The 27,412-nt window shown below is 44.8% G+C and overlaps 1 protein-coding gene across 3 annotated transcripts; it reads left to right on the forward strand.

The window, feature by feature from the left end:
- Window positions 1-1,058: 1,058 nt before the first annotated feature.
- Window positions 1,059-27,347, forward strand: btbd8 (BTB domain containing 8). Of its 3 annotated transcripts, none has more exons than XM_030726829.1 (19): window positions 1,059-1,193; window positions 1,887-2,008; window positions 3,232-3,411; window positions 7,054-7,178; window positions 7,538-7,655; window positions 9,889-9,978; window positions 10,646-10,726; window positions 10,808-10,904; window positions 11,698-11,786; window positions 13,772-13,874; window positions 14,364-14,546; window positions 14,651-14,821; window positions 16,758-16,887; window positions 17,744-17,805; window positions 18,278-18,818; window positions 19,397-19,484; window positions 21,322-21,446; window positions 21,541-23,505; window positions 26,517-27,347. In XM_030726829.1, exons 2-19 carry the CDS (start codon window positions 1,902-1,904, stop codon window positions 27,008-27,010), a joined length of 4,749 nt encoding a protein of 1,582 aa, XP_030582689.1. In that variant the 5' UTR covers window positions 1,059-1,193; window positions 1,887-1,901; the 3' UTR covers window positions 27,011-27,347. The 3 variants fall into 3 exon arrangements, with proteins under 3 accessions (XP_030582689.1, XP_030582691.1, XP_030582690.1); XM_030726830.1 differs by lacking the exon at window positions 1,059-1,193 and adding an exon at window positions 1,294-1,439; XM_030726831.1 differs by lacking the exons at window positions 16,758-16,887; window positions 17,744-17,805.
- The last annotated feature ends 65 nt before the right edge of the window (window positions 27,348-27,412 follow it).

The raw sequence follows: 27,412 nt of genomic DNA on the forward strand, positions 1-27,412 counted from the left end.
CCCCAGGACTGCTGAGCAGCTAGAATCCTCTATCACACAGAACAGGACAGCATTCCTCTCCCAAAGTCCAGCATCTGCTCTCCTCAGATCCCAGAGGTTTGCAGACTGCTGTTAGAGGAAGATGGGATGCTGGCCCTGCCTCAGGAGGCATGACTGCATCTGTTTCACACCAAGCTTTGTATTATTTTTTATATTTATTCATATAGAAGTTTGAGTAATTGTATAAACTTGCCAGATGGAGCTGCCATTTTTTTTTACATCCTGGATACCCAAATGTTGTCCTCATGAATGATTTGTTTATAGAATTCAATAAACATTATTTATTCACATATAACAAAAACATATGTAGATATCAGAAGGGTTACAGTTTACATTTATTGTCACATATATATATATATATATATATATATATATATATATACCGTTTATACCCAGTCTATGCCCAGAACTACAGTATTCATTTTTCATGTACAGTACTATACAGTGACATCATGAGCTAGGACTTTAAAATGCGGGATGGGACAATGACGTCAGTGCTAGGCAGGTACGCTATTTCCTTTGCTGCCTTCAATGACCGTCAGAAATATAAGAATGAAACGTGATAAAGGAATTTAAGTAACTCCAGCAGAAAACAGGCACATGTTTTTCATCGGATGTTTTAATATTTGAAATAAATAGTTAGCTGTTAAATATTGTTCGGCACTATGAACACAATGAAATATCACCCTTTCTCCTGCCATACGTCCGCGCCACACGTCCGTGGGTTTACTTGTTTGATAGAGTTTTTCAGCATGTGTCCGTTCTCTGTGATGGACTCATCATTACTACTGTATAATACGAATACGAATACCTTTATTAGTCCCACAATGGGGAAATTACAGTTAACAGAACATATATGCTTTAAAATGAAAAACACGCAAGATGTACTCTGCTAACAGCATGAGCCCTGATCCAGCAGTGCAGCAGAGTTATTCGGAGTCTCTCACCCAAACAGACCAAACGGGTTCATATTTATCTGTTTAGAGGACGCCGCACCTGAAGGCATCACACCCTGGATAGCCTGGTAGCTTTGTAGTTGTACTGCGCATGTGTGAAAGCGTCCGTCCTTGTCCGCTCCTTCTTCGTTTGTCAAACCGCGTCACAGAGGGCGGCGAGCAGCGTGCAGCAGTGATGTCAACAACAGCGCTCGGCGGGTCAGCCTCTTCCTTTATTTTATACTTTAGGAGCAGTTACCGAGCCTCGCGCTCACCGTCAGTTAACGGGAGGAGTTAATGTGTGCAGGTTTATTTATTTTACGTGCAGGTAGTTAAAGGTTAAAGAAGGTAACTGACTGTTAACGGCAGCGCATCTTAGCTAGCATGCTAGCTGCGAGAGGAAAATGAGATTGATTTGCTTACAGTGCAGCCTGGAGCCACACCTGAGCCAGAGCAGCAGGGCAGGTGTGACTGTACTCCGTGTGTTTAATTTTAGAGGACTGCTTTATTAAATACTGAACTTCACACAGACAGAGACTGGTTGTGTGGTGCTGTCAGGGGTGTTTTATGCTGGAAACACATGACAGCAGGTCTTTTATTGCGGATGCCGTCATCGTCCTTTTAATGATGAAGCTAAATTGATGTTGAATTTGTCTCGTCGCCGTCACCTTTCCGGGTTTCACTGATTTCGTTAAACTCGGACAACAGCGCCTCTTTGGGTTGAAACGGAAAGTAAACCGACGTTAATGAGTGTGGTGAAAGATGGTATTGCAGCTTATGTTTAGGTAGATATGTCACAGTTTGTGATGACCTGCTTCACTTCCTCATAGTGTTCACACAGCAGGCCCCCGGAAGTTTGGCCGTCATGAACCCACTAGCTGAAGCGTGTCTGCCTTCTTGTCTCTTTTTTAGGGAACATAACAAGCCATGATCACAGGTGAGGCAGCCAGACTCGAAGCCCAGGCCAGAGAGCGCAAATTCAAGGATCAGCTGAAGAGATGTTTATCGTCTGCTTTGTCTGCAGACCTGAACAGGTGAGGCATCTTCACAGTGACCTGCAAAGCTCGAGGTTAAAGGTCGGTCTTTGACGTGTCAGTAAGAAAGCCCTGTATCTTTAAGTTTTCGTACAGCTGTCCAAAACAGTTCATCACGGTGCACCTCTCAGCCATTTACAGTGCTGATGTGATGGAGCCTTAATAATGACATAAGCCGAGCCCAAAAACCTATGATAACTTTAAACATGTTTTTCATGAGTTAATTTTCAGTAAATATTTATTTCTTATTACTTTTGTCAGTTTGGAGTTATTTCAGTGACCACTGAAGGTTTTTCCTTCTTTAAGCGAAGGGCACAAACAGTTTTGTCCACATCTGACATGTTGTTGGTCTTTCCTCGTATGTCCTGTTGGATGAAGGCACCTGGCATTTGTTTTATTTTTAAGAAGCTGCATTATTTTATAAGTTACCTACATTTACTCATCAAACGTTTCGACACAGTCTAACAAATGATCTTGGATCACATCCGGAGCCCTTCTGAAGGTTTCCTCAGAGGAAAAAAAAAGATTGACTTCCAAATATCTCGGAAGCTGGTTTGGCACCGTGGTAGGATCAGCACAGACATGACTGCAGCTGAAACCTGGTGCTTAGCTGTGGTTTGCTCCGGATGACAGAGTGATCTCCTGGCACATTTGGGAGCTGCTGGTATAGACACTAAGGTACACTCTGACTAAACCAACAGCAGGTTCTTGCCTGTTTTTGAAAACCATAATTATTCATGATCTGCTAAAAGAACACAAAGAAGCAGAGGAGATGTGGTGGAGTAAACATAAAATTCTACTCTAGAATTTAGTTTTAGTAAATTTAGTTTCACATGTGGGTGGAGTTTTCCCTCAGATCGCAGGATGTGGTGCAGCAGAGTCACGTTAGGTTTCATGGATGAACGGAAGCTCGGGGATGTGGATCTCCTCGTTACACGAGTGGCACGAATGGACACAGCCCCACAGCTTGAACTCAGTGTCCAGTTGGCCATCAGCTGACTGGTTTCTGGGTCACCAGTTATTGAGACGACACGATATAACGAGACCGCCTCAGGACTCTGCTTGTGCTATTGTGAAGTGGAAAAATGGGCCATCAGATGAGCCTTTAAGGCCTCGAGCCGTTCTTCTTTGTATGAAACAATTTCCCAACCACAGTGGATTTAGTTGTTTGGTTTGGGTTTTGATAACCGTGTCCAGTGAAGTGCTGTGGTGTGTTTCTCCAGGTTACTGCAGGAGGAGCTGGAGGCCGATGTGTCTCTGTACGCTGGCTCGGGCTCGGTCCGAGCGCACAGAGCTGTGCTGTTGGCCAGAGCTCCTCATGTCCTTCAGGGACAGACGCACAAAGATCCCATCATCATCCATCTGCCCGGCTATGAGCTGTCCGGGCTCAAAGATTTCCTTAGGTAGGTCACTTCCTTTCAGCGGGGCATGTTAAGAGACAGCAGCTGTTCCCATGTGTTATCTTTGCAGCTGACAGGGGGCGCCAAATGCTCCATTTGTATTGCATATTTACTCTGAAGGGTTTGCATGTGTCTGTGATTTAGTGAGCTCTGCCAGTGCTGCAGTTATTGAATAATAAATTGCACTGCTCATTTTCAGGTTCGTGCTGAGACGCACAAATACCAGTTTTAACCAAAGCCTCACAGCGCAGTCTTTGATCCACTGAGTGGAGTCTCATTAGCAAATTAAAATTAGAACACGAAGTCATCATCTTATAAATACAGAAACGAGAGCTCAGCTTAAAACTTCTGTCACCACAACACTTCAATGATACAAGCGTGACTAAAACAGGAAACAAAGAAACAAGCAGAGAAAAATAATTGTTAGATTTGAGGAACGCAGACTGAAGCCTCGTTCCTTCCACTGACGAACGCTGTGGATATTTAACGTGAGTGAAACCTGTTAATGTACAGTACCAGTCAAAAGTTTGGACACTGGGTGAGTGCATCCAAACCTTTGACTGTTAATATGCTTGTGAGTAAAAATGTGCATTTAGCTGGAAACACCTGAGCATGGTTATGATGGTTAAAACTAAAATGAGTGTCAAAAACATTAAAACTGGAGCTAACTGAAACAATATTTTAGTCACTGAAACAAAAATGTAGAGGATTGAAACAGTTTGTTCAGATTTGTCGTCGCTGATGAGGCTTCAGCGCTGCGTCCGTATTCTTTCTGAGCTTTAGAGAAGCACGACCCCGACAAATATCCTTTATTCTAATAATTTAGAAAACCAGAACTAAGACGGTAACTATCTAAACCAAAATGAGCAGACCTTCTGGAAACTAACTGAGGCTGAATTGAAAAGTAAAAAGAAAGAAACTGAAAATCCAGAACAGCAACTCTGTTCCTAAAGCCGCTTTTCCACCGCCGGGGTTCCGGTGCCCGTGCTGTTCCCAAAAGAACCAGCGAAAAGCTTAGGAACAGGCCCGCGTTTCCACCGCGCTTGCAAACCGCTCCTTTACGTATGAGCGTGGGCGGGTCCTCGTCTGGACACGAAGCCGAAGCGCACAAACGTGGGAGAACACGCTCCCCTTTCTGTGCTGCAAATATGTTTTAGGGTCCAAACCAAACTACTGCAGCATCTGTGTGCAGCACAGAGGGAAACACAGACAGAGATTAGAGCAAGACGACAAGTACGCACTTTGTGTCCTTTTATCTGTGATATGAACTGATACAAAGCAGCAAGTTCAGCCTTAGAGCCCAACCTAATTCACAGCCGTGAACATCGCTTCGCTTTTCTCATGTAATACACATGTAATATGGTAGAAAACTTGATGTTGAGACGGCAGAGTCACGCCCCTCTGCCGCTTTTGTCACGTGTTCGTGGTTCGAGACCAGCTAGTTTGCGGGGCTGGAGTTGAACCTGTTTTTCGGCTGAGCACTGAGTGCGTTTGTGGTGGAAAAAACGCTGAACGGTTCGAATGCTGGCACCAGCACCGGAACCCTGCAGCTTAAGTCACCAAGGCGGCCTATCATTAATCTCAGTTCAGTTCAGTTTTATTTATAAAGCACCAAATCACAACAACAGTCACCTCAAGGTGCTTTATATTGTAGGTAAAGACCCTACAATAATACAGAGGAAACCCAACAGTCAAAACGACCCCCCTATGAGCAGCACTTGGTGACAGTGGGAAGGAAACACTCCAGCAGAACCAGGCTCAGGGAGGGGCAGCCTATCATTAAACAGGAACGTCACTGATGACGCCTTCAAGTCTTTCCACAGGTGTCGGGTAGACTGCTGCACAGTAAACAAAAGCAGAGGCAGCATTACAAAAATCAGTGATCGGTAATCAATAACTTGCCTCAGACCACAGCACCGGCTGAGCCTGAAAGGCTGTGAGGTTGAAAATGGAAAGAAAAGTAGATCTCAGTTCTTTTTGAGAGCAGCAGACTGAGGTTAAACATAATGGAGGACATGATCAGCACTTCCCTCTCACAGGCCTCAAACACACGCCCTAATCTGCCAGTGGTTCAGTTGCATTGTGGGTAATGCAAAATTAAGATTTTGTATGATATCTCTGGTTCTTCTGCATTTAGTTTTTTTGAACAGTGTAGATCACACTGCTGAAGGTGCACCACGCTGAATCGGTGGAGTACCCTTTTAATGTTAAGACTTCACAGAAATGTTGCACAGACATCAGATTCAACAGCAAAGCTTTGATTTACATTAGGAAACGACTCATCCAAGAATGACACTGACAGTATGTCGAGTTATTCGATGGCAGAGTTCAGTTTTTCCGGCCTGGATTCCACAGAAACGTTTGGGTCGGTGCTCGGAGAGCTGCGGTACGGCAGATTTCTGAAGGTGTCCTTTCTCATCTGGAGCTGATGGTCTGCTTCAGTCTGCGGTCGAGGTGACCGAGGTGTCCGCAGGAGGACTGATGACGCTCGCTCTGTGTCGCTCTCTGGTCTGCACACAGACTCTGAAGACCATTTAATGTCCACTCTGAGTCAGACATTTGTGTTCTTGCATCGACCACCATCAGGAAAGCCTAGAAAAGGTCAGGGCTGCAGTGCGTGAGTGAAAAGGGCTTAAGCTGCAGTTATTATTGTTTTTTGTCTATTTGTCTCACATGCCGTCCTTCAAAAGGCCAACAAGATGTCGCCTGACGCCGATGACGGTTCTTTCATCGTCTCTTACTCTGATTTTCACTTCACCACCAGTGAGATGTTTTCCTGTTAAACCTTTATCTGGTTAGAGCTCAGCCTAAAGACTTTACAGCAGGACAAACATAAACTACCAGGTCTTCCCCTTATTTCTGGCTCTGCCTCCACGTGGCAGCGCACACTGCAGCCTGGAGACGTGAGTCTGCAACGCTCCGTGTGGCATCAGGCAAGAAGCCAACACGAAGTGCCGGAGGTTGCAGTTCCCAGTTGAGTCCCCATAGAGTCCCACGTTAAAACTTCAGAGTATTAAAAAGCACAGTTTTGGCCTCCAGAGATAAATTAGCTCTTTATAACCACTCTAACACGTATCCCGACACCTGTAGCTGATCAGTGCTCGTCACCTTTGCTGATTCCAGTCACCGACCTCGCTCTCTCAACCATGTTTGTGGTTTCATGAAGTTTGTGCTTCAGTATTCTAGTGTTTTACTTGTTACTTGACATGAACTAGCTGATATATGTGTGTCTGTGTGTTGCACCCGTACAGTCTATGGATGCAGCTAGCTGATCAGACTTGCTAGCCTTGGCTTATAACTTAGCACTCCACCCTCTGGGCTCCAAAGACCTGATGCAGTGGCAGCTAAAACACAGACTCTGAGGCCAAAAGCAGTGGGTGATAGCACTGTGGAGTTTCTTGGTTTGGCTGGTTTTGCTCTCCTGCTGTTTTGACTGTGAACATGGTTCAGATTGAGATCCAGGACGGAGCAAACACCAAGCAGCTGGGGCAGAGGTCTGGCCCGCTGGCCTCCTTATTAAATGCTCCACCGAGCAGGAACAGCAAATCCCTCACTCTTTAGATTGTGTGGCTGCATCAGATGAGACTGATATTTAAATATGTATGAAAGATTCCTAATTAAATTTAGTCTGCCCCCCCCCTGCAGGCACGTGTACACCGCAGACCAGAGTATGCGCTCAGCTGCAATAATCCCAGATGTCGAGGGCTCCGTGCCAGAAAGTGCTCTGCCTGTTCCTGACCCAGCAGACCTTTATAGATCCACTGAATCAGGTAAACACATCCACACTCTTTTTCCATGAAGGGTTTATTTCAGGTTATGTGACCACAGCTGCTCAGCAACTCTCCCGCCTCCACTTTCTTCCCATCATGTTATCTCAGCCATAATCCACTTAAGAGCTAATCGCACTGAGATCCCCGTTGTTGGTAATTACGGGATTGGCACGCTGTGGGTAGTTCATGATTTTACTCTGCTCTATATTTAACAGTATTTTTCATAAGGTGGTTTACTGAGAGCTGCCTCTGATACACACTTTCTGTGGCCTGCACAGATTAATATAAGCCTGAAGCTTTCCTCTTTTTCACTCTCCACTTCCTGCCCCTCCTCATTATCCTTCCCAACCCGTGTGCAGACGCTGTTGTTCTCGAGCCGGCCTCTGGCCTCGGAGCTGACCTGCTGGATCTGTACCAAAGGGGAGAGCAGTGTGACATCACCATCCAAGTAGCAGATCAGCTGTTCTCCTGCCACAGGTAGAGCAGCTCGTGGTCACATTTCAGCCGTCTGTATCCACACGTTTGGAATAAAAAGTCTTTATTGTTTAGTTCAATTTATAATTATTATATGCTTAAACAATCAAATACGCAGCTGACATGTTTCCCTATTAAACTGTTAAAATTAAAAATTCAGGTCATTTCACTGAATTAGGCAAACAGCGCTCCAATATTTGGATCATTGGTGCGACTCTGATCTGAGATCAGGCTTCTGTGTTCACTGCAGCACGCCTCAGCAGCAGTGTGAGCTAACATAGCGTGGAGGAAGCTAATGCAATTAGCAGCTCGGCTTCACGTGTTTGCAGCAGTTTGTGGCTGAACTGCAAACTTCAGCCAAGAGACTGAAAAGCTGTGACGGTTCTCAGTCAGCGTCTCTCTTCTTATGTTCGGTTTATCGTATTGGGAAGCTTTTATTCCACTTACAGTAACACGAGCAATATTATTACACATCACCTGTCTCATATCAGCTGCCCTCCGCAGGTAAGGCACGTGCACACTTGCAGGGAGGACAGGAAAAGAAGAAACTGGCGTGACCATAGAGTAGCATGCAGTAAAGACTCTCCCACTGAGCTCAAATAAGACTTGTGCAAATATCTTTGGTGTTTTATTAATAATAACCAATTCAGTACTCTTGTCTGTATTTATTGGTTACATTTTATTTTACTGTGATGTTTAAAAAGTCAGGCCTGATGTTTCCTCACACATAAAGGAATGATTTCTCTTCATCAGAGTGAGGAGCACAACCTCTGAACCCAGTACAGCTGTTAGACTATCAGCAGCGTCCAGCACCAAAGTATTGGGATTAGAACTGGAAGAAGTTGGCTTGATACATCTTTTTATTGACAGCTTATTATTTTCTTTCTTCCCTCTGATATATTTGAAATAACTTCTCCACATATTAAATGTTGATGGGATCGAGTTTAAATCCTAGAAGACAGTTTAGCCCCCCCCCCCCACCCACCTCACAGATTATTTTTAGTTTATAACATGAAACAAGAATATTTTGCTCTGGTTACCAATATGTGTGCCACATTTTCCAACACTTATTGGACTGTTGTTTTAGAGGCTCTTTGACCTTCAGTTGGACTGGAGTTCGTTTTTAGGGGGGCTTCAGTACATACTTTGTGGGTATGGCAGTATTTCACTTTCCCGTCTGGTTTTTGTCTGTAATGTGTTATTGGAGAGCATTTGGTAAAGATGACTTGTTTCCTGTTTCCATCAGTTTTCTGTTGTAACGTCACAGCAGCCTCCTTCGCCTCACACGGCCACATTTACCAGATGTTAAACAAAGCAGAGCTCGCTCGAATGCTGTTGACTCGTGTGACTGTGAAGCGGCGGCGGTGGGCGGTCATTCAGCAGTGCAGAGGTTGCAGCTGCAGATGGTAGCCATGGAGACAGGGTTCTCCCGACTCCTGCTCGGGGGGAAGCATCATCATCGGAGGAGGAGGAGGAGCTGGCCTTTTTTTGGCTCTGCAGATTACCTCTAATCTGAATTCATGTATTAAACTCTCTGAGATTTATTATCCCTTTGCAGAAGAGACAAATAAAGCTGTAACTTATTCATAATCACAAAAACCCAACAACTTTTCTGTGTCATGAGTTGAGCTCCTGCCTTCGCATCAGCCGGCTCTCTGGATACTCCAGCTTCCACTCACGCATCCACAGACCAGCTGGTGATTTTAAACTGGCTGAAGGTGTCTGTTTAAAAGTGGGTGTCTCTGTGTTTGCCCTGTGATGGCGACCCTGCCTCTTTCCTAATGAACACCTGGGACAGGCCCCCCCAAACCCTGGGTTGGATAAGTGGTTAAGAAACTGGATGGATGGGCAGAGCTGAGCTGTACTCTTGCAGTCTGTGACCAGTGGACTGCCACAACACTGCCTTCTAACCACTCATGGACTTTATGGCCCACAGATCTGTGGGAAACGCTGTCATGAGATGTGGCCTCAACAGGAGTTTACAGTAAAATATGTATTGTTTATAATTTACAGAAAATTCTCTCGTCTTGAATGCAGCTCTTCTAGTATTGCATGTTTTACAGTACACCGAGGTTAGAGAATAAAAATAACCTCCAAAGATTCAAGAAAACTATTTTTTGTTCTTCTGTCCCTTCAAAGCCTCTTAACTGCAAACAATTCCAGTTACAAATGACATGAAAAATTCAATGGTAGGTGGATCTCTGACATGCGGCCGTCTGCTTTATTGGGTTTCTAGGGCAATCCTGTGTGCGCGGTCCCAGTACTTCCGAGCAATGCTTAGCGGGAGCTGGATGGAGAGTTCCAGACAGTGCATCACTCTGCAAGGGTAAGACTGGTGCAGCAGCACCACACAGGGATCAATAATCCGCCTCCGCTTCAGGTCTGACATAATAACATCATTTCTGAACAATGTAGCTGCATACACTGCATTAATTATACATGCAGTGCCACAGAGGTTGCTCTGCACTGTATGTGGTTTCACTCATAATGTCATGTTTGACTTCACACACACACACACACACACACACACACACACACACACACACACACAGTGTGCTGTCAGTGAAATCTCTTGTAGCTCGCTCAGATTTCAACCAAGCGAGGCTGGAATGGCTCCTCTGCGCGGTGCATAAATGTCTTATCCTTTTCCTCCACCCGCAGTCTCCCCCTTTCAGACTAACACAGGTAAATGAAGCCCGTTTTTCCCTCCATGAGAGACGTGTCAAAGCTTCAGCGTCACTGATCTGAGGCTGACGGGGAGACGCGGCTGTCAGAACAGGGAGCAGCTGCACTGACGTGTGGGGGGAAACCTGTGAAGTGGCCCCCGTGCTGCACATGGATTGAGCGTTGCATGATGAATGGATTTTGTTTACAGCATTCAGCTTCGTGTCCAAAGAATATGCAGAGATTGAGAATATTGGGGTGAGATCTGGGACAGTTTAGTTTGCTAACCTGATTCACGGCTTGTAAACGCTTTGTTTTAATCTTTGTAGCTTAGGGCCGGATGAGATGGAAATCTTGCTTCAGTTCATGTACGGAGCCATTGTGGATCTGCCCAGCGGAGCCAGCGCCAGGTACTGTATGTGAACAAAACCGGCTGTGCCAAATGAACAGCAGCAGAAGCTGACCTGGATGTGGTGTCTGTTGTCCCGCAGTCAGGTGGTGCTGGCTGCAGACATGTTGGGTTTGGAGGGGCTGAAAGATGTAGTGGAGATGGTTCTGACCCGAGACTACTGCCGCTTCTTCCCCAAGGTCAGCTGTTCACAAGCACAGACTCATGAATGAGGTTCAAGTTTGATTTTTCAAACACACAGAAAAAATATTCCCAGCCTTCACTTATTTTCAGGAGTAGTTTCCCATGTTAGCACAGCGAGGAAAAGTTAAGCTCTGATTATTGATACACGATCAAACGGTCTCCAGCGTCCTGATCAGAGTCCTCGGTCTCACTTCCTGCCTGTTTGCTGCTTAATGTGTTTGTTTCTCTCATTTTACAAACCAATGGAGTTAAAAAGGACCCAAAACAAATGTTAAGAAAAGAAACTGAAATCTGCTTCAAATTTACACATTTTTAAATCAAAAAAAGACAAATTATTAAGCCAGTTTAAAACGATGCGTAAATACAACTGGACCTGAAGCTACCATGTAGCTGCCATGGCCTGTGTGCCTGGGCTTTATACAGATGCAGGGGTTTTGTTGCTTAAGCTAAAGGAGTAGATTTTGTACATGTAGTACATATAGTACTACATTTTTATTGGGGTTGTGGTTACTGTCTCCATACATCTGCATGTCCTCAGCATGCAGCAAAGCTCCTGGACTGCATCTCTGTCTCATAGGTGCAGTTCAAATGTGGGAATTCAGAGCCAGAAAATAAAGAGTGTGATCTAAAAACATCTTTGGTGCTTCGAATAAATGCTTGTGCTTAACACTGTTTGGGTTTGCCGGCGTGCTCAGTGTGCAGCTTTTTGTTAGCCTGTGTCTGTCCTGTGTGCTTGTGTGTGAAAACATTACATGTCCTCTTATTGGTTGTTTTCTTGTGTGCTTGCAGCCGGCCGATGGGGTTCAGAGAACAGTCCTTGAGTGCCTCTCCATCACGCACGCCTTAGGCCTTCAAAACCTCCACATGCAGTGTAAGCGGTAAGTTTCTGCACTCAGTGCTGTTTGGGCAGTTCAACAAGACTCCCACACCTTTGGAAGCTGTCTTGCAAAGACGTATAACATACTCATAAAGATGCAGAAAACGGCACTGCATTTTATTCACGTGGCCTCGAGGTAGAATTTTTGTCAGATTCACTTAAAAATGCCACAAAGAAAAAGTGCAGCACACTCACTGCCTGACAGCATGCAGCCTCCTCGATTCAGGAAGCTCCGCCTCTCGCTGCTCCATAAGCAGCGTGTGGTTCATACTCAGGTGTTAGTAAGTGGGCGTGGCTCGTAATGGAAGCGGCTTTAATTAGAAACAGGTCTTTGAGCATATTGGGATCAGAAAAGGCCAAACGAGAATAAAAGTAATATATGAGTTTATATATTTGATTGATTGCATTCTGCTTCTGTTCAGCATTTATTTAACATTTATTGCACATTTCCATCCGTGATCAGACTGCCATAAAAACATCTTAGAAAAACGACAGCCTGATCGCATCGCTCTAAAAAATGGAGCGCTGCTTCTTCTCGGCCTCGTCTGGGTGTCTAAGTCCAGAGCAGTAAAACACCCGTTTACACTGTGGTCTCATTCCCACTCCTGTTCCTTTTATACAGCCTCTGTTACTGCCCAAACTCTCAAACTTGGACTTTTTTCCATCCACTGTGAAATGCTGCCTCAGCTCAGCACAAGCCTTTAGCTTTGTGCTTTCTCCTGAGACGCTGCTCTGCTGGTTTGAGACGTCTAAATAAAGTCATTCTTTATTTAGCACGTTCTTCTTCTGTGATGTTTATTTTCTGTTTCGATCACCTGATGCCATCTTCACTTTTGGTGTTTCTGACTGAGCTGTGGCTACGACTCATCCAGCTCCTATAATGTCTTTTAGAGCTCCGCCCTCTTCGAACCTTCGCCCAGCCTGATGCTGAGAAAGGCCTTCTTTGCTCAGTGCAGCAGTTTGACATGTTTACAGATGTTATAATTGCTAATGCAGTATTCATCACTCTGCCTTTAGACCTGCAGGATGAGTATTACCTGGGGTAATTTGTAATTATTGTGAGCACCACCTACCATATTTCATCACAGGTATTTTTGATATTAGTGCTGTGTGAACTGACATATGAGGATTTACATTTCTTGTGCCGATGCCGTGTTTCCCGTGTCGGAGCTTCTCGTGCTCGCTCATTCGTTCTTTTCCGATGCCACGGTAAATACGTTTACTCTAACAACCCTCGGATGAGGCGGTCGCATCATCATGAGACCCGAGCGCTGCTGCAGTGGAAGGATGCAGCTCAAAGAGCGTTAGCACAGTCAGGAGCGCTAATTAGTTTGGTTTGACTGCTGACCTACAAACAGTGCAGTCCAAAGTATTTCTTCTTTATCTTGCGTGCCATAGCTTCTTCTGTCATTCACATTTGTGTAAAAATTGCAGCGTTACAGGACAGTGTTACAGATTTATATCCTCCACATGCAAACCTCATCTAAGGCTTCTTTCAGTTTCCTTTTCGGTTCATTTGCATGCACACGACCTCATTTTTCCCCACTTTGAGTTGTCTTGTCGCAGCTGATGCTACTGCACACTGTGGTGCTGCACTCTGCAGTGAGTGGGCAAGAAGTGTGTGAATGTAGGTCAGGGGAATCGGATGTGTTGAGGAAGGCTGTGAGCTGGCTGTGATGGTTCTTATTTGAAGTGGTGAGTGGGTGTGGGTGTGTAGATGTAGGTTGCGGGGAGGGGGGGTGCCCTTGCCCTGTGCTCTCTCCTGAGTCTGATGAGTCACGAGACTGTGATGGTGCAGCGAGCAGCGCCGTTCTGTGCAGCGGTGCATTGCCAAGCTTCTCACGCTCGCTCATTCATTTCTTTGTTACCTCAAGCAAAGTTGTGCCGGCTGATACTCAGAGCCTCGGGGCTTTTTAGTGGGAATAAATGACAAAATTGCTGAACTGAACATTAACCATCCTCTTAATGTCTAATATATATTTTCAGATGGGTTTCAGAGCATTTCGTGAAAGCGTGGTGTGAGAGAAACTTCTCCCTGTTGCCTCCTGAGCTCCACAGAGCCTGCCTAACAGCTGTAACTGAAACAATGGTGAGTCTGTCCCTACCAGAGTCATCAGCTGTAATTATTCATATAATAGCACAAATATCATGAAGATGTTCAACAGTGTTTTTCCACAGGAAGGAAATTTGAGCATGATCTAATTAAAGATGACCTTAATTAAATTCTCAGTTACTAATGGTGGGCTGATTGAGAAATATGATGCAGATGCAGACAGATGGGGAGTGATCCAGCCTTTTTATTGACAGTTGAGTCATGAGCCTGTCTTGCATCGCCCCAAAGGAGGTGGTGTGCATCCTGTGAGAGAAGAAAAACAGTCCAACTATTGCTCACGCTTGCCAAGTACTGAGATTCTGTGCTGGCCAAGAGCGGTTGTACAACGTGGGGGAATCCCTCCATTGATCAATAGGTCCTGGGCAGGAGGAAAAGAGTGGTTTTATATGGAGTTGTACTCATTTGACTTCAATTTGTGTTCTCACGTAGAGAGAGTTTCTTTAGCTGACAGTCGTTTCCATGCAGACTGTGCAGAACGCAGTAACCACGCTCTGTGGCACCGAGCAGCTGATCGGGAGTCTCCCTGAGGTCAAGTGGGCCCAGCAGGTGAGGAGCCTTGCCACAGAGCTGCAGGACGAGAGTCTGCGGGTCATTGTGCAGCACTTTCCCAAAGTCACCCGCACTCAGGCTTTCAAGGACCTTCGCATAGTGAGTCGGTGAAGTCGCCGTGCAAATGCAGTTTGATTTATTGTGATGACCTGGAAATATAATAAGCAGCAGTCCCCATGTTTATCCATGTGTCTGTGTTACAGAGGGAAGAGTTTACTAGAGAGCCCACACTGCTGAGGAAGCTTTGTTCAGCCATCAGGGAAGGTGTGACGGTGGATAACTGCTGTGACCTTTTCACTGCTGTGCACTTCCTGTGTGGAGATGACTTTGAGGAGGATTTTTGCACCGAGCGGCGAGGGCAACAACCAGAGGAGGTGAAATGAAGCAGAATCCTATTATGTCATCATTGTGTGACATCTGTGTAGTGCACTTAAGTTAAACCAGCAACATTATAGGAGGAATTTAGTTCAGCTGAATATTCTAATGTACTCGACTGTTGCTTCTAGTATGTTTCCTAGCCACTCTAGTGGCAGGTAACAGCAACCCTCGTAAGCTAACAAGGTGGAAACTGAGACAGTGAGATGGATCGCAGCCCCACGAGCCCTCGTGTTACTCCAGGATGCTAACGGGAAGTAAACGCACTCAATCAGAGCAGTACTTAAACGCTTTCTGGATGCTAATCTGCAGGTGAAGAAGGCTGCTGTTGATAACACTGCTAATGTTTGCTAACGTGCTGTTATTGGTTGAGTGGTTATCGATGAACGTGATTTATGATTTCAAATAGCTCTTTATTACACCCCCGTCATCAAACTGAGCCGTCTTTTTTCTCCTCTGTTTAATTGGGGATGAAATCAGTTGTCAGAAACATCCCCAGTGTTCACTGTCAGAGAGTCAGTGCTTCAGTCACTAACACCCGCGACCTTTCCTGCTTGGTGAGTGCTGGTGCACGTGCGTGTGCTCCCAGTAGCTCTTGAAGCTGAATTCTGGAGGCCTCTCAGTTGGGGGATAGAAACTGAGGGAGAGACCGGCCTTCTTAGGATTGGTCACTTTGACCCTGATTGACAGCTTCGGTTTAAATCTGGTAACATTTTTATTTTTTTGAAAGCTCCATATCTCTCATTCAGTAGAGAGTATGGACAAACATACAGGCTTATTATCACAGGAACTCTGTCTTTAGCTCTGTCCACACAGGACCGGTATCATCCAGGGACCTGGAAGCAATAATTGACCAAAGACTGACCTCTGCTAATCTTCATCCTATGTGGGGTTTTTTTTTTGCCTTTGCACAGTTTTTGTGTTCTGCACATTTTCTTCTTCTTTTCCCCTGCAGGGTTATATACTACAGCTAAACTATAGGAGCTGCACTGGTGATAACACATGAAACTTTAGTGTTCAAGGAGGACTCATGTTACTACACAGCAGGGAATACAGATGAAATATCTTGAAGCGTGATCAGAGGGAACCTGGAATATTTGGATGTCTTTAAACAGTTATTAAAATTAGCCCAAAGTCTGTGGATAGAGACCACAGATGTCAGTGAGTGTGAGCTAAGCACAGACCTTTGTAGACAGTCTTAATCCTGTGACTCTTGGGCTTTTGGTGAAAAAAAAATGGTACTTTTTACTTACTTTTTAATTATAGACATAACAAATATTCATGGGATTTAGATGCAGATGACCTTCACATCTATTACAAATTACTATAGAGGTCCCCTCGTAATACGGTTTCTCTGCAAAGAGGGCTTAAATGGAAAAAGGTGCTCTGTGATTCTGATAAATATATATGGTGATATGCGATGTGTCGCTATGTTGTTAAACAGACTAATGAAACCGTGCGAGCGGGAAAGTTAAGCCTGTGAGATGACTTTCAGGAGAAAGTGACCTGGCTGCACAAGTTAAAGCACATAACCCCTCTAAATACTGTACAGTATGGCACAATGGATTAAGCCGGGGGAGACTGTGACGTGTAGCCTTCGCTAATCTGCCCGTGTGTCTGCCAGAGAAGGGTGTGTGTTGTGGGTAAGGCGGAAGAGGTGGAGATCGCTCCTCCCTACTTTTCCAGCCTTGTTTTTGAGAATCAGGCGAGGAAACGGGAGTGTCCGCATCAGCCCGTGACATCACAGCTTTCACTCAAGTAGACTCTGCAACAGAGACGGGGGGGGGAAGAGAGAGGGGCAGATACAGCGAGCAAAGGGAGGAGGGAGGGGTATTTGTTGCCATGGAAAAGGGTTCTTGAAGCAGCTGCTGATTCGCTTGTGCTTTAGCGCACCCCTTCCATTCTTCTCCTCCCTCTCCTCTGTATTACCGCCAGCCGTTCAGGCGAGAGATCTGTGCGCTTCGCGGGCGGCTCTGGACCTTCCTGCTTCAGTCCTTTTACGCAGTTCGCCACACGCAGGGATGGGAGGCTCTGTCATCCAAACACAGAGAGAGGATACTGGCAGGTAAAGATTTATGTTCTGTTTATGAGGCCTTTTATTTCCAGTCCCACAGAAGGTATACTGCGGTGTGTGCTTTTTCTCCCCTCTCTCCCTCACCCAGCCGAGTGGTTCTGCATCATTACAGAGGAACCAAAGCCCCGAGGCATATGCTGTTGGCTGGTTTAACACTTCTTTCTGCAGCTGACTTATTTATTGTCTAGCTGGAGCTTTTTTCTACACATTAAGCTGGATTTTAACAGTGTTTGGCAGATGTGTGCACACCAATGTAGTAAAGGCAGCAGATGCGCCATGCTTGTTTTTTAATGGGTGTGAATGAAAGGCTGGATTCCTGTTTTTTTTTTTTCTTTCTCAGTCTGCACTGCTTTGCATGCACTAATAATTCACTGCTTCCTTAGTGTTGCACTGGAAACGTGTTGAAATGCACTGCATGAATAATGTATTTGGCTGCTATCGCTGTGCGCTTATTACCGCTACAGTTCTTGCCAGTGTAATCAGAATCCAGGTCTCTCATGCAAATATAACAAATGCACTTTTAGTTTTAAGTAAATTTCACTGCTTTAACATTTATTATTATTAGAGATGACTATTTTATTGTAAGAAGTAGAGAAATGGCCATGCTGTGTCTGAAAGGGTGCTGACCCATCAGCCCACTGCTTTAATGTGATTCCTTGGTGGTAAACACGGGCTGGAAACAGGAATTTATGAATGAAAAGGACGGCTCTGCTCAGCTAATGAAGGAGACAGCAGCACATAAAATAAAATGAAATCGTTTCCTCTTTTTTCATCTGTTACACTCAGATTTCAGTCATCATGCTGATTGTCTTATTGAAATGATCTCGATTTCATCCTGTTTTGATAGATGCGATTGATAAAGGGGACAGTCGAAGACTTGGAAAAAAGCCTGTGTTCACTAGCTCACAGGTAATATTATTAAACAGTGTTTCCTCATTATTGTTGATTGTATCTGTTATTAATTCAGTTGTGACCTCCGTCAGTCTGTGTCAGATCTCATGAAGACGTTACTGGAAACGAGCACAGGGTGAAATGAGCGCAGAGGTGTAGATGAGATGAGCCTGGGTGAGGGTCGTGATTTTAGGCACGACTGGTTAGAAGTAGTAGAGCTCATTAAGATTATTCAGGAGGTGGTTTGAAGCAGAGGGAACAGCCACTGGGATAAACAGGTTTCACAGGTTAGCTCTGACTGCAGAGTGCTCAGCAGGTTTATAGATCTCAGAGATGATAGATGGCATCATATCTGATGGTATGCTCCAATGGTCTGTAGGAAACTCGTCTAATATGATTCACTTTCTTAAGGCACTGCTCTATTTTGTGGCTTATTATTTCGCTTCAGTAATACTGTTATGTAAGTAATGTGCTTATTTTTTTCCTACAGTCAAGGGCTATAAAATGCCCTTCATCTGCACCTGAGAGTCCCTCTTTTCATAGGACCCAGCGGGTGTCTGCAAGCAGAAATCCTTCCTCTCGTAGCGCTGCATCAGCCATGAAGTCTGATGGACTAGGGGCAGCTAGCAAACCAGGGGATGGTCAAACATCCAAGGTAAAGAATGTGAAGAAACCAGCAGACAGGAGTGTAGCAGCAAAAGCAAAGACCGCATCAGCTGTGGCGCCGGTCGTCAATGGCACGGGAGCTGCAGCCAGACGTGATATATCCAGTGCCAATGGCCCCAGAAGCTCTGCTGGGGCTAAAGAGCACGAAAAGAAGCCAAATCCAGGTGCAAGGCCTAAAAGCTCTCCCCCGAGCGGCTCATCTGCGAGCCAAACGGCAGCAACGAAGCCTCAGAAGAGCTCAGCAGGAAAGGCCGACAACACAGCTGGCACCAGCCAAGCCCAGCCCAACGCTTCATCCACATCAGGCAGCGCCTCGCCGGAGAACGGTGCCAGCAGCCCTCGCAATGACTCCCACTCTGTTCCAGGTTCACACTTTATTACTATGTAGTACACCACGGCAGCCAGGCTGAGGTCTCAGCGAGCCAGCTCCAGGGAAAAAACTGTAGCTGAATTATGAAAGGACCTGGAGACTATTTAGTATGATCAATGTGATGTTGAGGTCAGGAGGGATTTGGTGGAAGACAAGGGCAGTGTCATGTATGAATGTTGATTGGCCAGGAAACAAAGTGCACGTCCTTGGCAACAAAACAGCAGAGGTCAAAGCCCTTTGCAGCTGTCACTCAGGGTGGTGTGACTGATTACTCTGAGCTTTTGTACCGACTGTAGCTTTAGAGACGTGCTGCAAATCCCACATGATATCAGTGTTCACAGCTCAGCTGGTACAAGAGCAGCATGTGTCCCTGTGCTCCACCCTGAAAGCAACTGTCTGTAACGTGAGCTCAAACACTAAGAGGGCAGCACACTAGGCCTCCGTACGATTAATTAACTTGCTCCATTTAAACACATCGATAGAGGGATGAATATGTGGAAATCAGTGTTGTTAAAACTGTCTCAGAAACTTGTTTGCAGCCGTTCTGCATGTGATCCATGTTCTTTGTTTCAGGTGCAAAGCCCAAACATCAGGCCAAGGCAGTGACCAAGTCCCCAGTGACAAAAGCTCCTCAGAAATCAGATGCAACAAAGACCAGCAGGTGGGTTTAACCCTGAGCATCGCAGCACTTACATATTAGTGTATTCAATCAAATCTACCCCTCAGAGTTTCCCATTGGTGGGCTCAGTTTCAAATGAGGTTTTAAAGTGGTTAATGGGCTGCAACTTGTATTTGGCTTTTCTACTATAACTGAGCACTCAGAGCACTTTTTACTACAAGCTTCTTTCACACAGTCACACACATGCATACAACACTTTAATGTGTCTTTACATGCACGTATGGAGCGATTTGGTCCCAAGGACATGTAGGCACGCACACCTAAGAGCTGGGGATTGAACCACCAACCTTACAGCAGATGACCCACTCTACCCCCCTAGCCACAGCCGCCCTTTCTTTCCTTTTGCCTTTTGGTTGCTATTAACAAAAAAGTGTAATAAACAAAACTGTGTAGCTTTAATTTAGAATTGAATAAAAAAACAATTAATAGTGTAATAATAACAAAAATGATTGCTTTAATCTTTAACTAGTATTTCTGGTGCCAGGCAGCACATCAAGGTATAAACGTCTACTCCCTCCACGTCCCCGATTACTAACAATAACGAGTCTGCCGCTGGCAAAGTATCGGAAATATATCAGGAGGACAGAAACAGCCCAAATCCAGAGTGTTGGAATTTTGTGTTTATGAATAATAAAGACAGTAAAATCAAAAATACATCCAGCAGACACTGTTTCATGTTACACTGCAGCAGATTGGAGCTCACTGGTTTAAAGCAGTCAGTGTGTAGGAACCAACATGCGTGAAATGCTTAGTAATGTAAATGTAGGGCAATTAAGACGTGCTGCAGCACACCATCCCCCGATTTATTCTTTTTTTAGGTCACATGTTTCTGTGAGCGGGATAAAAGCAGCTGTGTACTTTATTCTGACAGGCTTATTATGTGTCCTTCAAAGGTGTTAAAAATATCCGTTTCACAGTCAGCATCATCCAAAGTCTGCATCTCAAGGGAGCGCATTAATATTTCACTGTCTCCCCAGAAAGCAACCAATAAATCTTTTTTCTCTTTGCAGCCAGTGAACGTCTGATCAATATCTTTGTTGCATTATCGGGTCAGCTTTTAGAATAGAATAGAATAAAATGCCTTTATTGTCATTATACAGGATGTACAATGAGATTGGAGGGCCACTCCTGTTCAGTGCCATGTAACAGAAAATCAAACTCTCTAAAATAAAAATATTATAAAAATATAATCTAGTATAATCAATATAATCAAGAGATATACAGAAATAAACAATGTGTAAAATATACAAAAAATAGAATGTATAAAAATATATACATACATTGGTGAATCTGTACATTGTAAGAAAAGTAAATATGTGTATACATATAATAATGAAGATGATGAATATTGCACTTGGTGAATTTGTAGTAATTTTGTGTCTGGGTGTGGGGTATGGATAACACTCAGTTCTCCTCTAACATTCATTTTTATGGGAAAACTGATCATTTGTTAATTGTATATATGTTTTATGCTGTCAGCAGTCCTGACCATTGAAAGCAGCTCCTCTAAACCTCTGAGGTGTCAGAAATGTTTGGGCCTGAGTGCGCAGCAGGTCTTAGACTGTGACTGTGTTTGTGTTCCTCTGATTGTAATCCAGGAGAAACGTCCTTCACAACGACACAACTAACCAGTTAATGTTCCTCATATTTATAGTCGGCTCATGTCTCAGAAGCTCGGATCAAATCAGAGAAACAACATTGCTGCCCCCTGCTGGTGTTAAATATGAATTCAGGATTCTCTTCAACCCTTCTTGTAATGTTTTTATGTTTGTCAGAAGTGTTAATTAAAATCATTTGTTGTTTTTATTGCTTTCATCAGTCCATCCAAAAAGGCAAGTGTGAGAGAAACGAGCAAAGTAAAGACCGGTGCCGAAGAGAAAGTGACCACTGCAGTGACAGCAGCCAGAGCAGACACCAAGGGAAGGAGCACACCGGACCGCCACGGTGAAGCTTCAAAAATCCTCTTTATTTGTCTGTCTTACAATAAACTTTGCAGAGCATTAATGTCCTTTTTTTTTTTTTTTTTTTTTACTTTAAGTCTCCAAACATGGATCCTCCATGAAAAAAACTGCTTCTCCCAGGAAAGAAGATAGCAAAGATGCACCAAAACCATCAACATCGGATAAAACAGTTAGTGAAGCTCCTAAAAAGAAGATCGTGAAACCCGTTTCAGCCACTGGAGTCTCGGCTAAATCCAGTGTGAAACCAGCAAAAGCCTCCTCAGCTCCTTCCAGGCAATCCTCAGCAGTAGCTGCCAAGTCTGGATCAAAGCCAAAAAGTAGTACAGAGCTATCTACAGAGAAATCTTCATCAAAAGCTGCAGGAACCTCTAAAACCTCCACCGCTGCTGCTGCTGCTGCCTCCAAGCCATCAGAACCTAAAGGAAAGGAGGCAGTGGATGGTAAAAAGCCAGACTGCGAAACAGAGCTGGGCTCAAACGAGGGCTCTGGAGATGCTGTTGAACAAAAAGGTCTTTCTCGGTTAGTGCCCTGTGTTCAGCCTGCAGCACACAGTCAACAGCCAACAAGCCAGGATGGAGGAGAGCCACTTCATCTAGAATCGAGCCCTAAGCAGAGTCTCCAGAAGACTGAAGTACAGCTGGAAAACACTGCTGGTGCACGAGACAAGACCAGAGATGGACCAGCAGCTAAAAACAGCCCCCATGTCAGTTCTCCTAAAGCAGATGTTTGCAAACAAACTGAAGGGAATAAAGCGAAACAGCCTCAAAGCAATGTCATCCCAGCTCACATCAGCGGGGAAGTTCATGAGGTCAGCTCGCCAAATTCCCCACGAGACACTGAACGCCCCATAGATACCCCCTGCAGCGCGGGAAGCACCGAAACTCCAGTAGAGGATTCTTGGAGCGGCATCCACCATCAGGTCAGCCCAGAATCCGAGACCGGCAGCACGCACACCACTTCTTCTGACGACATCAAGCCCCGCTCGGAGGACTACGATGCGGGGGGGTCACAGGACGATGACTGCTCCAACGATAGAGGCGTGTCCAAGTGCGGCACCATGCGCTGCCATGACTTCTTAGGTCGCAGCAGCAGTGACACCAGCACGCCAGAAGAGTTGAAGATGTATGAAGGTGGGGCGGGGCTGAGAGTGGAGGTCCGCCTGCGTGGGAGAGAAGCTGAGACCACCAGTGAGGAGGAGGGAGTAAGGCAGCGCCCTCGTTCCTGGTTGCAAAGAGATGAGGCGCCAGTGGAGGAGGAGCACTCAGAAGTTGAGGCCACTGTGACTGTAAAAAGCGTCCATGACCACCAGCTCTTCTCCTCTGAGGAGGAAGAGGAAGATGATGACGAAGAGGAAACAGAAGACGAGCGGTCAGAAGTCGAAGTGATTCCGGGTCAGGGTTCGGTGCCGCCGACCGAACCTTCACCACACTTTCAGGGCATCGTCAACTTGGCTTTCGACGATGAAGGTGTGGAGCAGGAGAACGACCAGCCCGACTACCCGTCCACTTCCAACTTCCGCCGGTCGGTGCTGCTTTCTGTCGACGAGTGCGAGGAGTTGGGCTCAGAGGAGGGCGGCCTCCAAACGCCGCCCCAGCATCCAGATGATACGGCGACTCCTTGTGATGTTTTTGAGAATGACACTTCAGCTCCTCAGTTCAGTTGCGCCCCTTCGAGTGACCAACAGAACCACCTGCCACATCGTGGTGAACACACAGGTACGAAGCACAAAAGCCCCGAGGAGGAACGGGAAGAAAAATCTGTATTCCTTACAGAGATCCAGGACACCACGCAGGAGGAGGAAAATCACATCCAGGTGGACAGAGTGAAGTCCAGCGGTCCTCCCCTGGACTCTGACTGCAGAGACATGCCTCCCCAGGAGCGCCCATGCCACCTGGATCTGCGCCACACTGAACAGTACAATGGAGGGATGAGCAAAAATTACACCAATCCTTCAGAAAGCAAGAAAGCTGATTTACATCTAGACTTAAATGAGTCTCAGTTGACAGGGGACTCTCCTGTACATGCTGCACAATCTCCAGCAGGTAATGTATGATCTTTGGACCCTTCCTAGACCCCAAATCCAAACCCATCTTATCCCCCCAATCTCCATCAGTGAAGGTATGTTTTACCCCCACAAGTTTCACTCTTATACTTTGATTTCTTGAGCTTACCTACTTCCAGTATGTACCTTACCCTACCTTCAGAAAAAAAGCATATTACTAGTTTAGTAACTAGTAACAAATAAAAGTTCAAATAAAATCTGTAGTCATAATTCTTCAATAGTTAAAAACTCTCATCTCATCTCAGCCTATTGATTGTACAGCTGTTGTAAATTTGAATTTGCAGCATCAGCATCCTTTTACAGATGGAAATTGGTCTCATCACAACTGTACATCTTTAAACAACTGAACTACCTTTTAGTCTGAGGCGCGTCGGCCCAAACTCAGTTTACACGTCAAAGGGAAAAACAGTGTACATTTCATTTAGATCACAAAATTGTATTTGTCTAAAAAAATCTGCCTTGTTTCTGACGAGGCTTGTGACATAGTTTTATCAATGCACTTTTATGTACATAAAAAAAGATTTTTGATAATTTTTGTCATTTCTTTTATGCAGTGGACGAGTCTTTGGCCATTTTAAGCCATAGATCATTTGAAATAGGTGAAGGTGCTATATACAGCATTTTAATATCAGTGTCTCAGTTCATTTTAGTTTGTTGGTTACTTCTACACTAAAAGCATTGATTTGATCATGCTAGTAATCCAGATTTTTCTCATGAAGCCACTGCCTGAGAGCACAGATACAGGATATAGAAAACATGTGCTGCCACCGTACATGTTTTCCTGTCTTGGTTTTTCTGGCGATGTGTTCTTAGGATAAAGTATGTTTGGCTCTCGAAGCATTTTTGAGAAACACAAATTGCACTGTAGCATGACAGCACACTGCTCAGCTTTGTTTACATGGAGCCTATTCTATATATTTCTATTCTAATATTTTGGCATTTCTCACTCATTTTGGTTCAGCTGGGGAAAAAAACCTTTTCAGAAATCCATCAGAAGAAGAACTGGACCATGTAAACGATTTAACTCCATTACTGTCTTTACGTAAATGTGTGTGAGCCTCCAGGGCTGAAATTTTAAGCCAGTGTGGAAGTGTGTAGTTCCTCTGATAATACCCACCTGAGGCTGGCTCCGAGGTCGGCTCCATCAGCTCCCGTGTGTCACTGCCCGACCTCAGCCATGAAAAGAACACGTTTACAGCCTAGTTTCTATCAGCAGTTTCTGTGTGAGTCCGGTTTCTGTTACTCAGCACTACCAGCAGGTGTCTCTGACTCTGAGCACCTGTACAGCTGCTAACCAAGCTAACTAGCATTAGCTGCTAACTTGGTGCTCCGACTTCTTGTCTAAATATGGTTACATGTGGCTCCAGAAACAATCAACCACAATGCTAATGCTGAGCCTTCAAAATGCAGTAAGTCCATTAACCAACAGGTGGCGTCACAGTGGCTGCAGCCATCTTTTATTACAGTCTATGCTTCCGAGCTCAGCTGTCCCCCTGCAGGGTCATTTTTATATACAATACAAACACTTAGACTCTGTTATTATGTTGCACTAACGAACAGCCAGATTTCCATCTTCAGCGTCAGGATCACGTTTGGAAAGATTCACGTGTTGATTCACGTTTGTGGGTGTCACAAGGTTACCACATGTAAACATCAGACTGTAATAAAACATGCTCCATGTCTTATTACATCTAAACAGATTACCCCCAACCTGCAGGAAAACGTGTGCATGTAACTGCTTTTGTTCACAGTATTTATACTAATAGATGATTTTTTTTGTTGTTGTTGGTGTTAAAATGCTGCATGTAGCACCTTTACAAAACTGTAATCAGGTAAATTACTTGTTTTGTTTTTGTTTTGTTTTTCCTTCCAAATATCTGGAAAGTGACTACCTGACATAAAAAGTCCAAATATAGAAAATGTTTGTACAAAGTAGACGACACCAAACCACCACTGCTGCTCCGAGACGATTGTTATACCGGGAGGCGTTCTCCTCGCTTCTCTGTTTCTCTTGATTTGTATCCAAGATTGTACCACAGTTTGGTTTTTTTTGTTTAATTTTTTTTCATTTTGCACTGCGCACATGCATGCTGTTAAACTTACTTTGTCATTCCCTGACACCATCCTTTATTTATGTGTATGTTTTTATTTTTCCCATTCCCTTCCATCTTGCCCAGTAGACCTGTGTGTAGATGCGTAGGGTCCATCTTTTAAGGGAGCAGTTTTGTTGTCTGTATGCTTCTGTTCAGCAGGTTTTGTGTAGTGTCAGTAGCCTCCTCTGTAACGTATGTGACGTGTGTCTAGAGCAGCCTTCGTGGTTCTGCCATGTCTCTCTTTTTTCACTATCGCAGTCAGAAAACGAAGTCCTGCTGCACCTCTTCACAGGGTCTGTCCTTATGCACACGTGGAATCTTTTGTGATTATTCATCTTTTGCCATTTTGTAATTTGTTAAAAATACAGAAGACAAAGAATGTCTAAAGAAACACGGTGGTGTGCCATCTTTTGTGCTACTAAGTAAAAGCGTTGTTGCTCGCATTTCGGTTTCTGTGACAGTATTTAGGTCTGTTTATTACGTCTGCCTGCACGTGAATCTCAAAGCATATCACTGTTACTTTGTGGCAAACGCACAGCTCACTGGTGCTGGCAGTGCATGGCTTACTTTGTTTGAGCAGGTGGATAAAGAGATGCATCCAGCAAAGCAAACCTCTGTACATTACCTTTAAAGCAGCTGTCTGCCCTGTGACATGCATATCTAACGTGATGTTTTGAACTTAACATCTGCTGATAATCTTATGTGATCATCAGTATCACAGCTTTCCCGCTGTGTTGTCCTCTCCTGACGTCATTATAGACTTTTTTTTCTTTAAAGGGAGCAGTTGCATTAAGGGTAAACCTTCCGTCATGTTTTTTATTTTAGTCTCTGAAATGAGTAAAAAATTGTGCAGGAGTGATTCAGTTTGTCACTGTGCAGTATTGTCAATTGTTTTTAGGGGACATTGGTTGTGACAGATTGGATCAAAGCTGCAAACATGACCGCCGGCCATCCAAAGCCCTCTCTCCCATTTACGAGATGGATGTAGGGGAAGCCTTTGAGCACTTTTCGGACAAGGATAGGAATGTTAAACGGCAAGCAGAGGAAGAAAAGCGAACAGGGGATAAAAGCAGTGATTTTGCCGAGCGGGACTGGAGCCTGCTCAGGCAGCTCCTGTCGGACCACGCGTCTAATCTGGGCGTTATAAACCCCGTACCTGAGGAGCTCAACCTGGCCCAGTATCTTATCAAGCAGACTCTGTCTCTGTCATGTGACTGTCTGGACTCGCAGGCCTTTCTGTCCCCAGAAAAAGAGACCTTCAAACGGTGGGCGGAGCTCATCTCGCCAATGGAGGACTCCTCCACTAGCATCACTGTGACCAGCTTCTCCCCAGAAGATGCTGCTTCTCCACAGGGAGAGTGGACCATCGTGGAACTGGAGACACATCACTGACTTCAGAGGAGACGCTGCCAGATTCGACGCCTTCTGTTTGAGCTGAAAGTCGTTGATTTTGTCTTATTATAATTTATCATCTCGTTCTGTCTCTTTTGTTGCATTCCCCATTATGCCCTCACTGGGCTGACACAAACGGGCCGTTATGCATGCGGACATTTTTGTATGTTTGACTGTTTCATTGGTGTTGCTTCAGAAAATCTAGAAAAGAATAAGGGTCAGAAAAATATTTCCTTTTCAGAAATATCCTTTGTTGACAGTCGTCTATATGGACTGCATTTCTTAAAGAATAATATTAGCCTCCAGGCTTGCATTTAGTGTCATGTTAACAATAAAAGTTTGGGTTTCTGAAAAGATGTGCAGATGATGTCATTTGTTTTGATGTTAAGACCATGTTAACTC

This window comes from Archocentrus centrarchus, chromosome 4 (genome assembly GCF_007364275.1).
Source record: "Archocentrus centrarchus isolate MPI-CPG fArcCen1 chromosome 4, fArcCen1, whole genome shotgun sequence".
NCBI classification, from domain to species: Eukaryota; Metazoa; Chordata; class Actinopteri; order Cichliformes; family Cichlidae; genus Archocentrus; species Archocentrus centrarchus.